Raw genomic sequence first — 19,671 nt, forward strand, 5'->3', positions numbered from 1 at the left:
CTACTGCAACCCACGCCGTCTCCTGGCGGAGGTATATGTGATGGTCGGACCAGGGCACCGCAGGATGTGTCTTTAGGTCAAACGGATTGTGGGACAAGGTGTGGAGCAGGCGCAATTATGTCGGGGGCCTCTGTCACGCGGTTCAGGGAGGCACCGCATCACATTGTTTTCCAATGCAGTCAGGTCCACAAACAGCCCCCACTTACTTTGAGAATAGTGAAGCTGCAGCAGGTGCAAATAAGCTTCAGACAGTGTTACAAGCACTGCTCCGAACCCTCAACTATGGCACTCAACATCCAGGACTTATGCCATTTGTGCAAGGCAGTGACATCGAAGCATCTCAGGGACCAAGCAACATGCCATATCCAGAGTCCTTCCCACAACCTCTGCCTTCCTTCTTACCTAGTTATTGTTCTTTCACTGCCACTCCAGGCTTTTAGTCTGTGGATGGAAAACCATGAACCTACACTCACCTATGAAAATCTGAATATTGATGCTTGACTGAGGCCAAGGAGATCAGAGTGCATGAGTCTCATGCTCGATCGATTGAGCTAGCCGGATCAGGCAATAAGAAGGTGGTGGTGGGGGTGGCGGCATCAGCAAGGCATCCCCCTACACAACTTGTCGGACATCACCTCTGGATGTACTGGGGACGAGCCTAGGCGCATGGTGTCGTCCCCGGGCAATTTGCACAACGGTCCTCCACCCCTAGGCCGTCAGCTATGCTACCTCGACAGGAACAGTGATGGATGTTGCAGCAGGCTGCCATGTAAATAGTTATTTAATAAAACGTTTTACCCTGTTACTTTGCTGGTGTGTTGTATATATTTATAATATTTGCATAGGGTTTGTCGTTGCTTTGGGCGGGGTGGGCGGCGGAGCCGAGCTGTCTTGCAGCCATCATGGTGTCGAGCTCAGTTCCTCTCACTAGTTTCGTATTTCTCATGAGGGGTTGTTCCTAATGTTTCTATTTTAGCGAGGTCAAAAAGAGATCCCATTAGTGGCCTACTGATTTTTCTTGATTCCTTTTGTTTACTCCTTCACTATCTTCAAAGAGAGAATACTCCTAAAAGAAAAGAGGAGGGGGGGAGGGGGGGGGGGCAGCGTTCAAAGCACATCAGCGTGCATAAATACGAAAATGTTTTTACCTACCACGTACTTGACATTTTATAGCTTTTGATATTTGCTATTAAAAAACCATTGAAATTCACTGAAAAAACCATAGGTTATAGACCATATATAGTTAGGGATTAGCATTTACAAAACCTTAATTTACTCGCACAAAACCATTGAAATTCGCATATATAGTTAGTTGCACTAACTATATATCGCGCACCCGCAATCCACTGCTGATGATGTCACATATTACATCATTCATGACATGGTCAGTGACATCACTGATGACATCACTGATGACATCACTGATGACATCTCAAATGACATCACTGATGACATCACTGATGACATCTCAAATGACATCACTGATGACATCACTGATGACATCTCAAATGATATCACTGATGACATCACTGACATCTCATTTGACATTACTGATCACATCACTGATGATATCATTTATGTGATAATACAATGAACATCTTCAGACTCTAATATAACCTTAGATACAATCAGTGTAAACAGACACTCACAGACTGTCACTCATCCATGGAGTTACTCACACACCTAGTCAGTCATGCAAAGAATCAATCACACCTCCATTTCCTCAACTATACAATTATACAAACCTTACTTATTCAAACATATACTAACACATATTTACTCTCTTATACAATCCCTGATACAAGTTCACAATGATCCATACAGCCACTCACACATTCACTGGCTCTTATGCACAGTTATTTATATATGTCAACTCTCACATGGACTGTGTTTTACATATGTACTTACTTTGACATGTAGCACTGAGATATCCATTCACTCACCAATACACTCATGCACACAGTCAACTGTCCATACAGCTGTTTCCACATGCACTTTTGAACCCATACATCTAGTGAATCAACTGCTCACACATCTATGCACAGAGTCATACACCTCCCAGCCACCCACACACATACTCAGTCTCCCATACAAATACTTGGGCAACCATTCAATAACCCATATAGTTACTCATATAGCTACTGATTTAAACATGCAGCAGTTTACAGAACTACATATATAATGATGCACAAATTAAGACAGTTTAGTCACTAACCCATGCACTCAGTGAGACACATTTAATCATTCTCTCATACAGTCAGTCATGCACCTACTAAATCCTTCATCCAGACACTTATACATCCACTCATTCTTCAATATGTAAGACATATTTTAACTTTACAGAAACATACAGTCACTGGGTGTTGTCATCAGTGATGTCATCAGTGATGTCATTTGAGATGTCATCCTGCTGTCATTTGAGATCCTGCTACACCCCAGAACTCCCGAGGCGTCTCCGGGAGCAACGCTGCATTTTAATCTTTTGTGACTTTCATTTGCGATAGTTTTACCTGCCTACCTGCTCAGCTCTTCAGCGCTTTGGACCTAGCGCTCCAGTCCTTCCTGGCTGCCCCTGCACGCGACCCAGACCTCCTCCGCTGATCGCCCCCTCCTCGCCTGACTCTTGGAGTGGGACGGGCGGCTCCACCATCTTGGGCGGGTCTGGGCTCGGCGCAGCTGCTCTTTGGCCCCTCCCCCCTCGACAAGTTCTTAAGGCGGTCAGCTGTATGCGCGCCTATCCTGCTACACCCCAGAACTCCCGAGGCGTCTCCGGGAGCAACGCTGCATTTTAATCTTTTGTGACTTTCATTTGCGATAGTTTTACCTGCCTACCTGCTCAGCTCTTCAGCTCTTTGGACCTAGCGCTCCAGTCCTTCCTGGCTGCCCCTGCACGCGACCCAGACCTCCTCCGCTGATCGCCCCCTCCTCGCCTGACTCTTGGAGTGGGACGGGCGGCTCCACCATCTTGGGCGGGTCTGGGCTCGGCGCAGCTGCTCTTTGGCCCCTCCCCCCTTGCCACGCCCCCTGTTCTTCCTCCCCAATGTGTCCCTATATCATGGTTGCCCAGTCCCGGCCGCGCAGCGGACGGGCGCAGCGGGCGCGACGAAGGCGCGCCGAAGTTGCGCCTAAGTTAAGCCCGTCTGCGCCCGTCCGCGACGGGCCGGGACCAGGGGCCATGCACTCTGCCCCTTCCTTGGCGTATACCCCAGCTCAACTCATGGCTCTTACCGCTGATTCCCCCCCTTCGCCCTCCCTCCTGCGACACCTTGACACACTTGGCATTTCTATCTCTACCCCTCCTCACCTGCCTCCGGCTCCATCTAGTCCCACTCCACCCGCTGCTGACGCTTCCCTTATCTCACGTTCCCTTCCTACCCCTGCCCCCACTATAGCCTCTGCCATACTGCTTAATACCCGCTCTGCTGTCAAACACCAGACAGCTCTCTTTAACCTTCTCACTACCGATTCCCCTGATCTCCTCTTTCTGACTGAAACTTGGTTTTCTGCCGACTCCCTTCCCGACCTCTTAGCCATTCTTCCTGACACCCATTATGCCCTCTGGGCTGACCGTCCGGACGGCAGGGCGGGGGGAGGGGTGGCGATGATCATTCGGTCGACCCTTAAATTTCAACTTCTCAATCACCCCCTCATATCCAATGTAGACTACCTTGTTGCCCGCTCTCTCAATCTCTCTGCCCCCCTCACTGTTGTCCTTGTGTATCGTCCCCCTCAATCTATGCCTTCTTTTGTAGCCTCCCTCCAGGACCTTATGGCCACACTGGTGGTCAACAATTCCTCCGTCCTTCTGCTCGGCGATTTTAATTATTGGCCGGGCGACCTTAGGGAAGACCTCCCCTCAAAAGATTTTTCTGGTACTCTTCAATGTTTAAACTTCACATCTCACGTCTCAGTCCCTACTCACGTCCATGGTCATACTTTGGACCAAATCTGGTCCTCACGCCCCATTGTCTCATCTCTTCTCATATCCCCATGCGTTTGGTCGGATCATTCTCTCATCTCCTTCTCCATCCATCTGGGAGCGGTCGACAAGCCCCCCCTTCCGAAAAACATCTTAGCCCGTAGTTGGAATCGGACCGATCTTGACGCCCTCTCGCTCACTTTGGCTTCCTCTGTTCCTAACCTCACCGATCTTCCCCTTGACTCCCAGGTCAACGCCATTGGCACATGGCTTTCCTCTTCGTGCGATCTAGTCGCTCCGCTCCGAAAGATCAAGGCGGTTCGTTCCCACGACGCGCACAAATGGTTCTCTCCAGAACTTAAAACACTCAAACTCGACCTTAGACGGTCTGAACGCCACTGGAGACGGAACTACTGTTCTTCCTTGCGCGCCAAATACAAATCACTCCTTACTGAATATAAAAAAGCGATCTTAGCGGCCAAAACCGCTTACTTTACTGAGAGAGTAGCTCTCGCGGCCAATAAACCCCGTGAAATCTTCTCTCTGGTCCATAATCTTGCCACCTCTGATCGCTCCACTCCTAGCCTGGTTCCCTCACAATCCCTCTGCTCCTCTCTTAACGATTTTTTCATCGACAAGATCGTGAAGATCAAAGCTAACATTCCCACAGTACCTCAACCTCGTCCTACTTGTCCCCCCACCTGTCCCTCTTTCTCCTTCGCTCTTTTCCCTCCTATTTCTACCGATTCATTTTTAAAACTTCTGGTCAAAATCAAGTCTGGCTCTCCCGTGGATTGCGCGCCAGCACGCATTCTCAAAACTCTTTTCACCAACTGTCCTGCCCCCCCTCTTGCTCTCCTCAACTCTTCTTTGGCCCTTGGTTCAGTTCCTTCTTCCTTCAAATCCGCAGTAGTCCTCCCTATTCTAAAAAAAAACGGTCTCGACCCTTCTCTTTCTTCTAATTTCCGACCCATTTCTCTTCTTCCCTACCTCGGCAAGATCCTTGAAGCCCACGTCACTTCCTGCCTCTCCACTTATATAGAGGAGAGTGGCCTTCTTGCATCCCATCAAGCAGGATTTCGCCCGGGCCACTCCACGGAGATGGTGGTCCTTGCAGTCTTGGACGAGCTCAAGAGGAAAGCCGACTCTAATCTCCCCCAAGCTTTGGTCCTCCTCGATTTGTCCGCTGCGTTTGACACGGTTGATCACTCCATCCTTCTCGACCGTGTCAGCGCAGCGGGCATTCGGGGTGCGGCCTTTTCCTGGCTGGCGTCCTTCCTTCGGGACAGGTCCCAGGCAGTTCATCTCCCCGGCTTTTCTGCTCCACCCCGCTCAGTCACTTGTGGCGTCCCCCAAGGCTCTTCTCTTTCCCCTCTTCTCTTTAATCTCTATATTCATCCTCTCATCACCTCTCTTCTTGAGCTGGGGGTCTCTGTGTACAATTACGCAGATGACCTCCAGCTCGTCTTTGATCTTTCTTCTACTCCTGATTCCCTTTCCAAGTTCTGTTCTACTTTAATTTTCATTTCTGACTGGATGAGCGCCAACCATCTGAAGCTCAATCCAGATAAGACGGAACTTGTTCTCACTGGTGGTCCCTCCAATCCTTGGTCCCCGGCACACTGGCCCCTCTTCTTTGGTCCCCCCCCGGTGCCTGCTTCTTCTGTCCGCACTCTGGGGATTAAGGTCAGTCATGACCTATCAATGCACAGTCAGATCAGCTCCGTGGTGTCCTCTTGTTTCTTTTCTCTCCGTTTAATTCGGAAAATTTCACGCTTTTTTTCTACCGATGCACTTAAATCCATAGTCATGGCCCTCGTCATCTCCCGCCTTGACTATGGGAACAGCCTGTATGTGGGCATCCCTGCTTACGAATCCCGCCGTCTACAGGCCATCCAAAATCAAGCTGCTCGTCTTATCCTTTCCTTCCCTAAATCTTCGCACATCACCCCGGTTCTCAAATCTCTTCACTGGCTCCCTGTTCGCTTCAGATCCTTTTTCAAACTGGCCTGTCTAGCTTTTCGGGCCCATTCCCGCTCTGCGCCCCTGTTCATCACCTGTCTTGTTTCTTCTCATGTCCCTGCCCGCACTCTTCGCTCCTCTTCTCTTTCTCTTCTTCATATCCCTCGCTTCCGTAAATCCAGAACAGGGGGCACTCGATTCTCTGTCCTGGCCCCCCAGTTCTGGAATAGCCTTCCCCTTTCCATCCGCTCCATTCCCATCTACACTCACTTCCGTAAAGCTCTTAAAACCTTTCTTTTCTCTCAGGCATTCCCCTCTTAAGTCTCCCGGGGTCCCCCTCTGTTGAGTTCTGATCAGGTCCCCAGCGCCAGGAAGCCGCTCGGCCATCGTGCGCTTTATTAAATATCTTATTCATTCATTCATTCATTCATTCATTCATTCATTCATCAGTGATGTCATCAGTGATGTCACTGACCATGTCATGAATGATGTAATATGTGACATCATCAGCAGTGGATTGCGGGTGCGCGATATATAGTTAGTGCAACTAACTATATATGCGAATTTCAATGGTTTTGTGCGAGTAAATTAAGGTTTTGTAAATGCTAATCCCTAACTATATATGGTCTATAACCTATGTTTTTTTCAGTGAATTTTCAAGGTTTTGTAAATGCTAATTCCTAACTATATATGGTCTATAACCTATGGTTTTTTCAGTGATATATATATATATATATATATATATATATATATATATATATATATATATATATGAAGCAAAGCGTTTCTCTTTAGAAGAAGCGAGGAGACACACCGGGGCTTCCAGGAAAGTTCTTTATTGCAGCAAAATATGGCATGACGCGTTTCAACATCAAATGTCTTTTTCAAATTTCTTCAACAAAGTCTGTGTTTGGCCAGTCCACTTATATACAAGTCGTATAGCCATTGGTAGCAGTCCAGGTGAGCCTCGTTTTACTCAGGAGATGGGCTGTAGCTGCATCGGCGAACTACACCTCCCAACATGCATCAGTATGGGAAGTCAGGTAAGTTACTCCACAGGCTTCACTATATCCCGTCTTGGGTACTGGATTTCAATCAGAACGCCAGTAAGCGGAATGGTGTCTTTGTTGCTGCAGCAAGATATTTTCCTGGCTCCCCAAGACGCCTTCAACCGCTTGTTACTCCCCCAGTCTGTCCTGTAGCTGTGTATGCAGTAAAACCGGCTCCTCCATGAAGTCATGGACTGCGCTGCAGGGGTGCCTTACTGTGGGGGGGGGGGGGGTGCGGCGAGCCTGGATCATCCCAATCCCTTGGGTCCTGTTTTCGTGCCGAAGCTGCCCTGGTGTTCCAGGCCACTTAGGAAGACGGTTCTCCTGAACGCGCTCGGGACAGCGCGTAAAATATGAAGCAAAGCGTTTCTCTTTAGAAGAAGCGAGGAGACACAGCGGAGCCTCCAGGAAAGTTCTTTATTGCAGCAAAATATGGCATGACGCGTTTCAACATCAAATGTCTTTTTCAAATGCCTTCAACAAAGTCTTTGTTTGGCCAGTCCACTTATATACAAGTCGTATTGCCATTGGTAGCAGTCCAGGTGAGCCTCGTTTTACTCAGGAGATGGGCTGTAGCTGCATCGGCGAACTACACCTCCCAACATGCATCAGTATGGGCAGTCAGGTAAGTTACTCCACAGGCTTCACTATATCCCGTCTTTGGTACTGGATTTCAATCAGAACGCCGGTAAGCGGAATGGTGTCTATGTTGCTGCAGCAAGATATTTTCCTGGGTCCCCAAGACGCCTTCAACCGCTTGTTCCTCCCACAGTCTGTCCTGTAGCCGTGTATGCAGTGAAACCGGCTCCTCCATGAAGTCATGGACTGCGCTGCAGCGGTGCCTTACTGTGGGGGGGTGCGGCGAGCCTGGATCATCCCAATCCCTTGGGTCCTGTTTTCGTGCCGAAGCTGCCCTGGTGTCCCAGGCCACTTAGGAAGACGGTTCTCCTGAACGCGCTCGGACCAGCGCGTAAAATATGAAGCAAAGCGTTTCTCTTTAGAATCTTTATATATATTCTCACCGTCATTTGATCCCAAAAGACAAACGAGGTCGCACTCTTGTAGATGTTGCTTCTTCGCACAATTAATTTATTCTTAAATCTATTTTTGAACAGGGAACAGGCGATTAACCAACGCGTTTCGGTATAGCCTTATACCTTGTTCACGGTTGATTTCCCACACAGCTAGTACGTTCTTTTGTAATACAAAAATCATTACATCATTTTCTGTTCAGATCAAAACTGTGCACATAGAATTCTGGGATCTGTAGTCCCTCCTAGTATGCTATGTAATTATCGCAATCTTAGAAGCAACAGGTCGCTTAGTACATCTTAAATATATTAAACTAATAAATAATGACCTTTTTCAAAAATTTCACAAACTTTTTGTTTGACTATTTACACATGTTATCATATGGACCAGCTACTGTGTGTCCATGTTTAAATACAACTTTATTGTGCTGTTTCACTCTTTCGACCCTCCGGTGGGTTGGGGGGTTTGGTTATTTTTTTCTTTTTAATTTTAACGTTTACATTACTTTTGACCCTCCAGTGGGTAGTCCATCTCTTTTATAACCCTCTAGTGGGTAATACATATGCATATCATGTCGGGCACATACGATGTTTCCATTCTTGTGTATTGGCTCTTGCTGGTTATGAGTTCACGAATTCTCCAAATTTTTCCATCTGCCATTTCAATCTCTGTCAATGGTTTCCCAATCTGACACACTTTACAACAATGGCATTTCACAAAGTCCTTTGTTTTCAACCACAAATCCTTTTTGAGTTTACTTTTTAGGTGACTATGTACAAGTGGGTCCTTGAGATTCTTGGCTCTGCGGTAAGTAATGGTTGGGTGATTTCCCAATAAGTTTCCCATTGTGCCATCGAGCTTCAAGATTTTCCATTTTGTTCTTTAGATTTTGGCAATATCTTTGGATTCTTGAGTGTAATCCAAAATTAGGCGTATTGGTTCTTGTTCTACTTTTTCCTGTAGTTTCTTTAGCGTTAGACATTACTGTCATGACTTCACTTTTGCCTTTGTGAAACACCTTTTCACAATTTTTTGGTTATATTTTCTCTGTGAGAATCTTTCCATTGTTGTTGCACTGTGTTGCTTCCATTCTTCCTCCTCACTGCAAATTCGACGCAGGCGGAGGAATTCCCCGAATGGGATGCTAGATATCTGAGCTGGTTGATGGAAGCTGGTAGCTTCCAGGGTTGAGTTGGTGGCTGTCACTTTTCGATGAAGGGTGGTTTCAATCTCCATGTTTTTAACATACATTTCTGTGTCGAGGAATATTACTCTCTCACTACTGATATTATATGTGGATTTTAAGTTGGTTACACTGGAGTTTAGGACTGCAAAGTAATCCTGAAAATTCTCCTCACTCCCATCCCAGATTAGCAAATCATCTATGAAGCGTGTCCAGCTTACTATTTTCTTCACTGCTTTTTTGTGGGTTGGGTTCCACGCCACTTCTTTTTTCCACCAACCCATTACCCAACAGGTGTAACTAGGGCGAAAAGAATACCCCATTGCCACTCCGTTACATTGGCGGAAAAAACAAAGCAATTTTTTGTTAGACATAGTAAGATCATTTCAATCAGCATCTCAATATAGTTGCTATAATGTATGTTTCTTTCTTGTAGGAAGTAATGGACAGCTTTTGTGCCTAAGGTGTTGTCTATGTTGGTGTACAACCCTATTACATCCATTGTGATCAGTTGGTAGTTGTCGTGCCACGGAATATCCTGTAAGAATCTAATCAGATAGCTTGTGTCCTTTATGTACGAGCTTAGGTCCATTACATAGGGTATTAGGAAGAAATGCTACTGGTTCTAGTGAGGAGCTTTTTGTAGACAGAATGGGGCGTCCCGGTAGTGTTTTTGAGTTCTTATGTAGTTTGGGTAGAAAGTAGATAGTCGCTATGACTGGGGAATCTACTGTCAAATATTTAGATTCTTCTTCATCAATTTGATTTTTCTGTGTCCAGATTTCTATTTTTTCATCAATTTATTTTTTTATTTGCATCCTTGGATAATTTTTCAGTTTCTCATAGAATTGATGATCTTCAAGTTGACAGGGTGCTTCTGTCAGATAAGCAGGGCAGTCCCATATGACGATATTGCCGCCCTTATCTGCTATTTTTATTACAATTTGTTGATCATTCATCAGATTTTCTAGGGCTTCTCTCTCCTGTTTTGATAACTTGTCTTTATATTTGGATCTTTTCAGTTTATATAAATCTTTCACCACAGCTTCCTGAAAGACATCTATTTTGTTACCTGGGGGAAATTGAGGATAGAATTTTGATTGCGGATGTTTTTTTGCTTATACCTGCTCCTAATTGGGGACAGGCTGATTGTAAGGATACTTCTTCTCCTTCTTCTGCATTTAGATTCAGTAATAATAGGAATTCTTTTGATTCCTTTGCTAATAAGGTTGACACTAGTTTTACTGTCTTTTTCGCTGGTTTTGGTCTAGCTTTGTTCTCCAGGAAAAACTTTTTCAGTTTGATTTTCCGTACATATAGGTAAAGATCAATTCTTGTTTGGGCTAAATCCATTCTCTGTGTTGGGCAAACATTGATACCTCGTTTTAATAATGATGTTTCTCCCTCTGAGATTTCTCGTGTTGATAAATTTATGATTTGTAGTTCATCTATTGCCGTGCTCTCCTTTGTCTCATATTCCTCGTTGTGGCACCTGCCCTTTTCGATGACCCGTTTGTGCCTCTGTCATCTTCTTCACGGTTTCTTTGGTGCCAATGCTTTCCCCTTCCTCTGCCTCGTTGCTGAAATTGCGACATACGGCTTTGTTCCCATTGGCGTTGCTGCAAAACCAGTTGCATATCCCCAAAAAAAGTAAGCCCAGCACTTTCGGCTGAGTTTTTCGGTTCTCCACTGCTTAAATCTGTGGATGCTAGGGAGAAGAAACTACTTGATGCAGTATATATATATATACATCCATCCAGCAACGACCGCTTATGTCCGAGCCAACTTTCTCAAGGAGTGTGGGGCGAGGTAGCGAACTTTCAACATTCCATCAACACCTGCCAGTAAAAATACCCCAGCTCGAACATCGCAGTACTGCCACTCAGAATCGTTGTTCAGCGTATGTTTAATCGACACTTGGCAAAAAACACAGTTGATGAACAGAATGCAGAACAATGTCTTACATTCACCCCAGTACAAAGATCTGGGCCTAAATCCATCATTTTTTGCACTCCACACCACCCTAGGTCAGACAATGGCTGTATGCAAATCAGCCTTGACACTTGGCAACAAAGAACAAAGTTTTTAGTTGTCACGTGTCAATTAAACATATGCTGAACAACGTTTCTGAGTGGCGGTACTGTGAACTACCTTTTGGTGGTGTTGGACAGTGTTCCCATTGGGTGTAATTATAAACAGCACCTGGGATACTTGCTTTATGCAGGAAATGGTGACCATAGTGTTGGTAAAAGAAAATATCACCGTAATTAGATGTACCATCATAGAATTCATCACAAGAAAACACAGTTCACTGCTCTAGATCTTCTAGCATATTATATAATTTATCAAGGTTCCAATCATCAGAAATTTTAGAAAAATATGGGATTTGTATAAGTACAGTAGGACCATACACATCATACAATACCCTGTTCTACACTACTCCTTCTGGAGCTGCTGTAAGGTTCACCAGGGACAGGTCCCTTTGTTCACGGTGTGATGATGCATGTGGTTCCAATAGCAAATTTACAAGTTTAACTGCAGAGCATTCTGGGACATAATGTCCATTCAGAAGCAGGACAAAGACAGTCACCAAACCAATCAGAGGACCAGTAAAAGTAACCCAATTGAAATAAACAGGTGCAACCAAAGAGTAACAAAGTATGTCTTTTTTAGCCAAAGATAGAGGGCACACACTTGTAGCCTTAAAGGAAGAGGCAGCAGCATTGGTGGCTCAGGTTCAGTTAAATCTAAAGAGAAATCGTTATAGTCCACTAAGTAGCCCGACACTGTTCAGTCTATTTTTTGTAGCTCATCAGGGTTTGTAGAACCAGGAGATGACTCAATCTTTGGTATATTGACGTAGATCGTGTTTGCTTCGCATTGTCGAATTTAAATCTCTGTCTCCGAACAAGTCGATTGAACAGTTGCTGTTTCAACAAGGAAAATAAATACTTAATTGCTGTTCACTGTCTCTTGCTGGAGAGAGGAATCCTCTTTAGTTATTAAAGCTTCCATCTGAACTTCCTGTACGATAGCAAGAGGAGAGCGGTGGCTTCCCAGGATTCTACGTGGCCTACTACTGAGAATCGGCCACATAATGTGGTTTGATCAGATCAATGAACACAAACCTTTTGTCTAGTCGACCGGCAAGGGGCGGAAGAAGTACCGTTTTGGTACCTTCGACAGCCAGGACAGTTACAGGCGCTCGGTATGATGGCTAAATTCTTTCTTGCCCCAAAAATTTTTTTCCTGGGTCTTGCTGATACAACCTTCACTTCACCAGTGGCAGTGCGTTTTACTTGGACGTTGCTTTGTCCGTCCCGGAAAGCATTTAGTTCCTGTAAGGTAGCTAAATGTTCACTGATGTCAAATGGAGTGTCTGCCGCCACTGTGCTGACATTATCAAGGTCTGGGATCCACATTCTCACTCCAAACAGGACTTCATATGGAGTGCGACCACCCAGGGATGTTCTTGGCATCGTGTTAAGTGACCTCTGGACCCCAAATACGTGATGGGCCCAACTGCGACCTGAGCCTAGTTCCCTTGCTCTTAAAGATTGCTTTAAGTCATGTTTTTTCCTCTTAACTATCGAATTATCCTCAGGATGTTAGGGGGAGGAGTTACCGCAAGGTCACACCCAAACTTCCCATGGCATCTTTGTAAGCCCGAGAGCTAAAAGCTAGGTCGGAATGTAGTGTGCCAATTGTGTATGTCCCGATGAAGACTTGTTAGTCCTTAATAGCAGTTTGGGTATCAGAGGACTGCTGTGGCCATATCCACAGAAATCCAGAGCATGAATACATGGCCACCAAGATATACTTGTTAGCCCCTTCTGAATGTAAGGGAATGCAGTGATCCAAATAAACGCGTGCCAAAGGCTTCTTTAATATTAATAGAGGTGTCTGTGATAGATGTGCTACAGTGGAACTCTTCATCTGCTGGCGGATGTCACATATAAGGACAAAGTCCTTGATTTGTTTAGTAAGACCTAGCCACTAATATCGCTGCTTCAGTAACAAAACTATAGCAGTAATCCTTGCATGTACTGAACCCGGACCATCATGTGCAGCAAGAATCAATCCCAATCTGCAATCAGTGTTTAGTATAACTCTTTCCCCCACTCCTAGAATGTGAGCATATGGTATTTTTTGAACATTTAACCTGTAGGCGTACTTGAGTGGAAAGCCTTTTGGCAGGTGGGTGTCATTGCGCGCAGCATAGACAGCCATCATAATGTCTCTGTCTTTTCTCGCACTTGAATGAGTGATTGCAGAAATTGCAGCAGTACACACTGTTGCCATAGCGGCTTCATCAGCCATGGAATTCCCTGCAATGTGACCGCCAACACGTTGATGACTCAATGTATGCATTACATGAGCCTGTGACAAGAACTCTTTTAACTTCGCTACCTGTTCCCAAAGCATCTTTTGCTTTATAGTGCAACCCGTGGAATCTCGAAATCCATTCTGACCCCAGTAATGAAGGTATTCATTATATGATTGGACACAGTAGTACTAATTACACACTATAAGTGTGGGGAATTCGTGATCTGTGTTCTGCAGTGCCAGTATCAGGGCTTTGAGTTCTGCCAGCTGAGATGTACAGTCCACTAGGGACTGCTTGTGGTTTTTTTCAGGGTCAAACTTACCATCATGCAGGCACCCTTTACAACTGCACAAGCTGCGGAATATTGACGTTTAGTCCCTACGGCAGGCTGGGCAGACAAATCAGTGTAGATGATGTAATTATATCGATCCAGAGGAATTGTTTCATTCGGCAGAGGATAGTCTTGTTTATACTGAAAAAACGCTTGTGTTTGTAATGTAGAATCAAATCTGTAGTCTACATCTGTTGAGGTGAGAGAGTTAGCCCATTGTATCCATGTGGATGTAAAGCTTTGGCATTTGGAACACTTGCTTTGGTGACGGCCTCTAGGGTTGACGCCGGGGTTACGACAATTATGTGCTTACCCTGAGCTATTGCTCTTTCTCTCACTACAGCAGTCTGTACCTCTGTGAGAATTTTCTCAGTGGGTGCAAAACGCATTTCAGAGTTTGTCTATAAATATGATTTGTATGCAATATGTACTGTATCACCTCCGTTGAATGTGAAATATGTATACCCGGCTTGTCCGGTAACTAGGCAGATTAATAGGTTGCGCGTGTTTACACGTGTGTGTAAATGTTTGGAAGCTATCATGTTAGCTTGTACGGAATGTAAAATGTTTGTATGTTCCTGTGTCCATTGTGTTATTGAGAAGTCAGGTCTGATTAAATCAAAGAATAGTTTTACCCGCTCTACATAATCCAAAATGCATGTTTTGCCAAAAAATCCTGAAATGGATAATAGTCTTTTCAGAGTCGTTAGAGCAATGCATATTTTCCTAAAAAAATGTGTTGCCAGGCTTTTGCCTTCGGTTGCCAACTTGTATCTGAAAAATATGACATTAAGATGGGCAATCTTTGATTTTTTAAATTTGTAGCCCAGTTGAGCAAATCCAAGAGTTATGCGATCTACTCAGTCCATTTGTTCCATTAATTCATCGTCCATTACATAGATATTATTCACATAGGACAAAGCCTCCTCATCAAAAGCTTGAAGAAACTCTGTCACTCCAGCTGAAAAAAGTCCAGGGATATTCTTATACCCCTGGGGCAAATGACAAAATTGCCTCTGTGTGCCTAGTGCTAAGAATGCTGTCAAATATCTGCTTTCAGGTGCTATATTCAGGCAGAAAAAGCCATTTGAGATATCTATTATTGATTTGTATTTCTGCAACACAATATTATTCATTAGTGCGGCTCTGTGTGCATTTTGTACTGCAAACATGCAAGTAGATGTGTTTAAATGTCTGTGGTCCAATACTAGACTATATGAATTGTCTGGTTCCATTACAGGAAACAAGGGATTATTCATTGATAAGGTGTAATTTTCTATTAGGCCTTGGTATTCAAGTTATTCGAGGATTTCCCTAACTTTTTATTTAGCTTCATGTTTTCTTGGTTATTGTCTCTTGGGTTAAGGACTTGATTTCAATGGAATTTCATGGTGAAGTGACTCAGCATCCACCCTACATGATTGAAGTATAATGCAGGAGCTAGAGCTAGAGCTAACACCCACTCCTTGGTGTAAGAATGCCTAACTGATTCTGGAACAAGGTCAGAGAAAGCAGGTAAAATTACAGTTTCCCCGTTTGGGCATTCCATTACAACTCAGGTGGCCAGTTTTTTTCAGCCAAAATAATATCACAACCATAGGTCAAGTTCTCCTAAAACAGAGCCTTGATGTTTCTGGGTATGTCCCCCTCAGCTGGAGCATAATGACATATATCTAATAAAAGAGAGAGGGACCCAACAACCAAAGGAATGGAGTACCACAATAGACTTTCGTCAAGCATAAAATTCCCTTTGGGACAACTTACTGTTAAGCCGTACGTTCTCAGGCACACATGAATAGAAACAACAACATCAATGTGATACTATACTGGCGAGGCAAAATGTACAAACAAACAAAATTATGAGAAAATACTAAACAGTTTATTCATCCTTGCAATACATCATAAAATAATTTAAAATAATTTAAAACAGGGACAGACAGTTAAAATTAAGGAAACAATAAGATTCCTTTTCCAAGTGTGAAGACTGGAATGTGCTGACACGCGGGATGCCGATGATTTGAGGCATCACGGTGGTATTCGTTTCTTAAAAAGACGAGGTGTATGAGGAAACCACCATTACGCTGCCGTGTGACACTGTTTTTCAGTGTGGTATTCGTTCGCTAAAAACAAGGAATAGAAAGAAACCGCCAACATGCAGCCGTGTGATAAAACCCGCTAGTGTGGCAGAGTATCGAGAAGCCTAACGGGAGCTTAATGGGCCTACCGCGTGTCTAGGTGATATTAAATATTGAAATTATCGAATATATTGAATTTTTATCAGCCTAGTGCTATCTGAACCAGAGATATCGATTCTGGACTTTAATTATTTGTGCGGAAATAAGTACCGTACGAGATCGCCGGTCTGAAGTAGTTCCCTCCTGCAGGACGAGAGAAATCGAAAGGACATCGGAGGTATTTACCCCGAAGTGGCACATGTGTTAAATAAAGTTCGTGAGAAATAACTGGGAAGACATTATATGTATTCCTGATGAAGGTGGCTTTATTAGAAGGTCCGCCGAAACGTGTCAATGCAAAAAAGAAAGGAGGATTATGTTCTATATTAACTGAAGATAATTCTGACGCTCTGCTGAATTAATTTTCTGTTTGTGACCTCCTTTTTACGAATAGGAATCTTATTGTTTCCTTAATTTTAACTGTCTGTCCCTGTTTTAAATTATTTTAAATTATTTTATGATGTATTGCAAGGATGAATAAACTGTTTAGTATTTTCTCATAATTTTGTTTGTTTGTACATTTTGCCTCGCCAGTATAGTATCACATTGATGTTGTTGTTTCTATTCATGTGTGCTTGAGAAAGTACGGCTTAACAGTAAGTTGTCCCAAAGGGAATTTTATGCTTGATGAAAGGCATAATGACAGATAAACAATGGGGAACACTTACCCAAGTATCAGGTGTTTCCACCGTGATATGCTCACTCAGTGCTACTGCCTCCAGATAATGGAGTAGATTCTGGCGAGCTATTGTGACTTCTGCCATACTGTCCAGCATCGTCCCTGCCCATTCCTCATTCAGAAGCAGGGTCTTTAGTAGTCTGGGCATGCCTAATTTTAATCCTGGCTACCTTCTTCTTTTTTAATTGAAGTTTATTATTCTTTGGTTTTTCTTAATTAATGATGTAGTCAGATGAGCTTTGTGATTCCTTCTTCGGCTTCACATATTCTTCCGATCTGTGCTCTGACCACCCACCTCTCTCTGAACGTGTATTGGAAGAATCCTGACAGGTATGAGAGGAATGTGTATCAGTATCCTGATAACTGTCAGGCTTCGTAATGTTATAACGGCTTTTGAGATTGTATCTCCCTGCTAAGGAGACCCACCCTGTGATCTTTGTCTTTATTTTTTTTTCTATCCCACTTCTTCTTTGTCGAAGAGTCGGGTCCTAGCTCAGAGTTATCCTTTTCAGAATTGCTCTTAAATTGTGATTTCCCAGGTCTGGATCTCAAATTATCTCTGTCTAAGTTAGCTTAGGTTTCTACGATACTGTTTTGTAATTCTCATTTCTGTTGCGCATGAGTGAAATCCCTAATGCGTTGGATTATAGCTAGGCTTTCATGTTTTCAGTTTCTGTCTTTAGTATATTCTGGTGGGGGGGTTGTCAGTGTTTTCCAGTGATTTCAATACCCTAAAAACTGGGGTTATCAGTGGTAACACTTTTTCGCACCATTAGGAACAACAGAAACAGAAACAGTGTTGTTCCGGTGTTTATGAAACGTTTTACTTTTAATATTGCTTTCTGCACTAATAGTGCATGGTATATAGACAGTTTACGTACAGTGTATATGAGGTCCAAACACATTTTTACAAATCAACCTTATTGTAGTACACCATAGAATACTTCTTCCGCAAGTCTTTGCTCATACACATTCGCTATTTCCTTCCTATGTAAACTTCTATCTTTGAAAAGGCCCTTTCAACATTGGCACTTAAGAAGGGCAATGCCAACACAGCCAGTACACAATTTGCTAACTCTGGCCACTGACACAGCTTTCAATAGCAATACTGGTGCACCTGAAGATTGCGATTCTCTTGGACAGGTTCTGCAACATATGCGTTGAACTGGGCGCATATGCCCACAGAGATATTGAAGCTGTCAAAAATTAAGCAGTACTTTTCAAAGTCCGGAGAAAATTCCCCTTTACGGAAGGGATCCAGAACTTATGCAGAGTACCACAGTGAAGCTTTACTGACTCTAAATACCATGTTTGGTGAAGCAACATTTCTATGCATCATTACAAGCCATTTCTCAGGCATTTTAAAATAACATTTTCTGAATTGCTCCTCAACATTTCTGTGCTTACCAAGTGGTAAGCATTCTAACATGGAACATGCTGCAGTGCCAAAGTCACTAAAAGTGTCACCCAGCCTACTTTCAATGAGATGTTTCACATCTACATCAATTACGTTTAACGCTTGGCAGACAAGGGTGTTTTCAGACTCTAGTTTTTGTTATTATGTCCACTACAGCAGTCAGTCAGTCAGTCAGTCAGTCAAAAATACTTTATTCGACAGCAAGGAGTCATAAAAGCATACAATATTATAAAAAAATACACATTCCATCAAAATACATTACGATAGAGTGGCCCCGCATAACAGTCATAGCATTCATATTAAAAAAGCTTTTTTAAAAACGATATCATTTAAAGTGCACTGTGCTAGAATAATAGACCAGGTTCATAGTAAATATCACATTTAAAAATGCAAGGTATTGGTTAAAAAGGAAGACATATTTGAACCAACAAGCAACGCAAGATTGCTATTACAGCGGTGGTCTGGTCCTATATCTAATGGCCCGACTAAAAAGCTTGCGACCACAAAGCAAACCATAGGTGAGGCCAGCATTTGTAAATAGAGCAGAGCTGGCCTCACTTGAACAAACTGGCAATCTCTAAGTGAAGGAAGAATGTGCTGCCTGCGCATAGACTCATAATAAGCACAGAAAAACATTAGGTGCAAGGTATCCTGTTCTGAGAAGTTATCAAAAGGGCAAGGTTTTAATTATTCAGGTTTTAAATATCCTCTCGGAAATGCCAGCAGCCAGGGAACAATATTTAAGCGGGATCTTGTTAGAACAAAACAATGGTAAGGTTTGTTGACATAAGATAAATATGGTTGTAGCTGCTGGCCTAGGCTCAATGTAACATACCTTCTCACCGAAGGTTTAACTAACTCAGCCTCCTCCCTAAGGCATTTCTGCCTGTCCACAAACTGCCGTTTGAAATCTATGATCGCAGTCTTGCCCAGGGGCCTCAGGTCAAAAACAATTCTGGACAACCAAGACATCTTGTCTCTTCCTTTCTATATTTCAGCCAAGGGATGTGTAAGGATCGCTCTAATGCCATGCAATCCGAAATTATGAGTTGATTTACGTTGGGGGGGGGGGGGGGGGGGGTTGCGCCTAGATTCTGAGCCACCGTAACAATGGGGCAAACTGCAATCTGGTCTGAAATATACCCCATCCCCAAATCTTCATGCAGACAGTAAACAGGAGCGGCTACAGGGACCCCGAGAAGTTTGCGCATAAAATTATTCTCTGCCACTTGTATGTCCTTCACGTCCTTGTAACCCCAAATATCACATCCATACATAGCCATTGGAATACATTTTGTGTTATAGACTTTCAAAAGTGCAGGGAGTGGTTTTGACCCGAGTCTTTTTGCAAAGTCCCGGGTGGCCCAAAACGCTCTAGCTAGGATGTTCTTTTTAAGTGTTCGTTGCACACACTATGTATATGGGAACGTGGGTACTTTAGTTAATTCGTCCCTTTTACACCTTTCGGGAGCCTATGGACATTGCATGAGATTTCTTAAAATTTGTGATTCAATCTAATAAATTCATAAAATCTATAA

At 43.7% G+C, this 19,671-nt stretch overlaps 2 protein-coding genes across 2 annotated transcripts in view; one reads left to right on the top strand and one right to left on the bottom strand.

The window, feature by feature from the left end:
• DNAH5 (dynein axonemal heavy chain 5) overlaps positions 1 to 19,671 on the bottom strand; it is a 5,605,957-nt gene that overhangs the window by 3,949,921 nt on the left and 1,636,365 nt on the right. The gene's annotated exons all lie outside the window — the stretch shown is intronic.
• LOC147722886 (uncharacterized) lies at positions 3,041 to 9,588 on the top strand. The gene is made up of 2 exons (XM_086966590.1): positions 3,041 to 4,695; positions 9,582 to 9,588. The coding sequence occupies exons 1-2, from the start codon at positions 3,041 to 3,043 to the stop codon at positions 9,586 to 9,588; spliced, it is 1,662 nt and encodes a 553-aa protein (XP_086822716.1).

Source organism: Lissotriton vulgaris, chromosome 4_1 (genome assembly GCF_964263255.1).
Source record: "Lissotriton vulgaris chromosome 4_1, aLisVul1.2, whole genome shotgun sequence".
In the NCBI taxonomy this organism is placed as follows: domain Eukaryota; kingdom Metazoa; phylum Chordata; class Amphibia; order Caudata; family Salamandridae; genus Lissotriton; species Lissotriton vulgaris.

Coding starts and splice junctions, on each gene's coding strand:
- LOC147722886 (XM_086966590.1), top strand. CDS start 3,041: ATGTGTCCCTATATCATGGTTGCCCAGTCCCGGCCGCGCAGCGGACGG.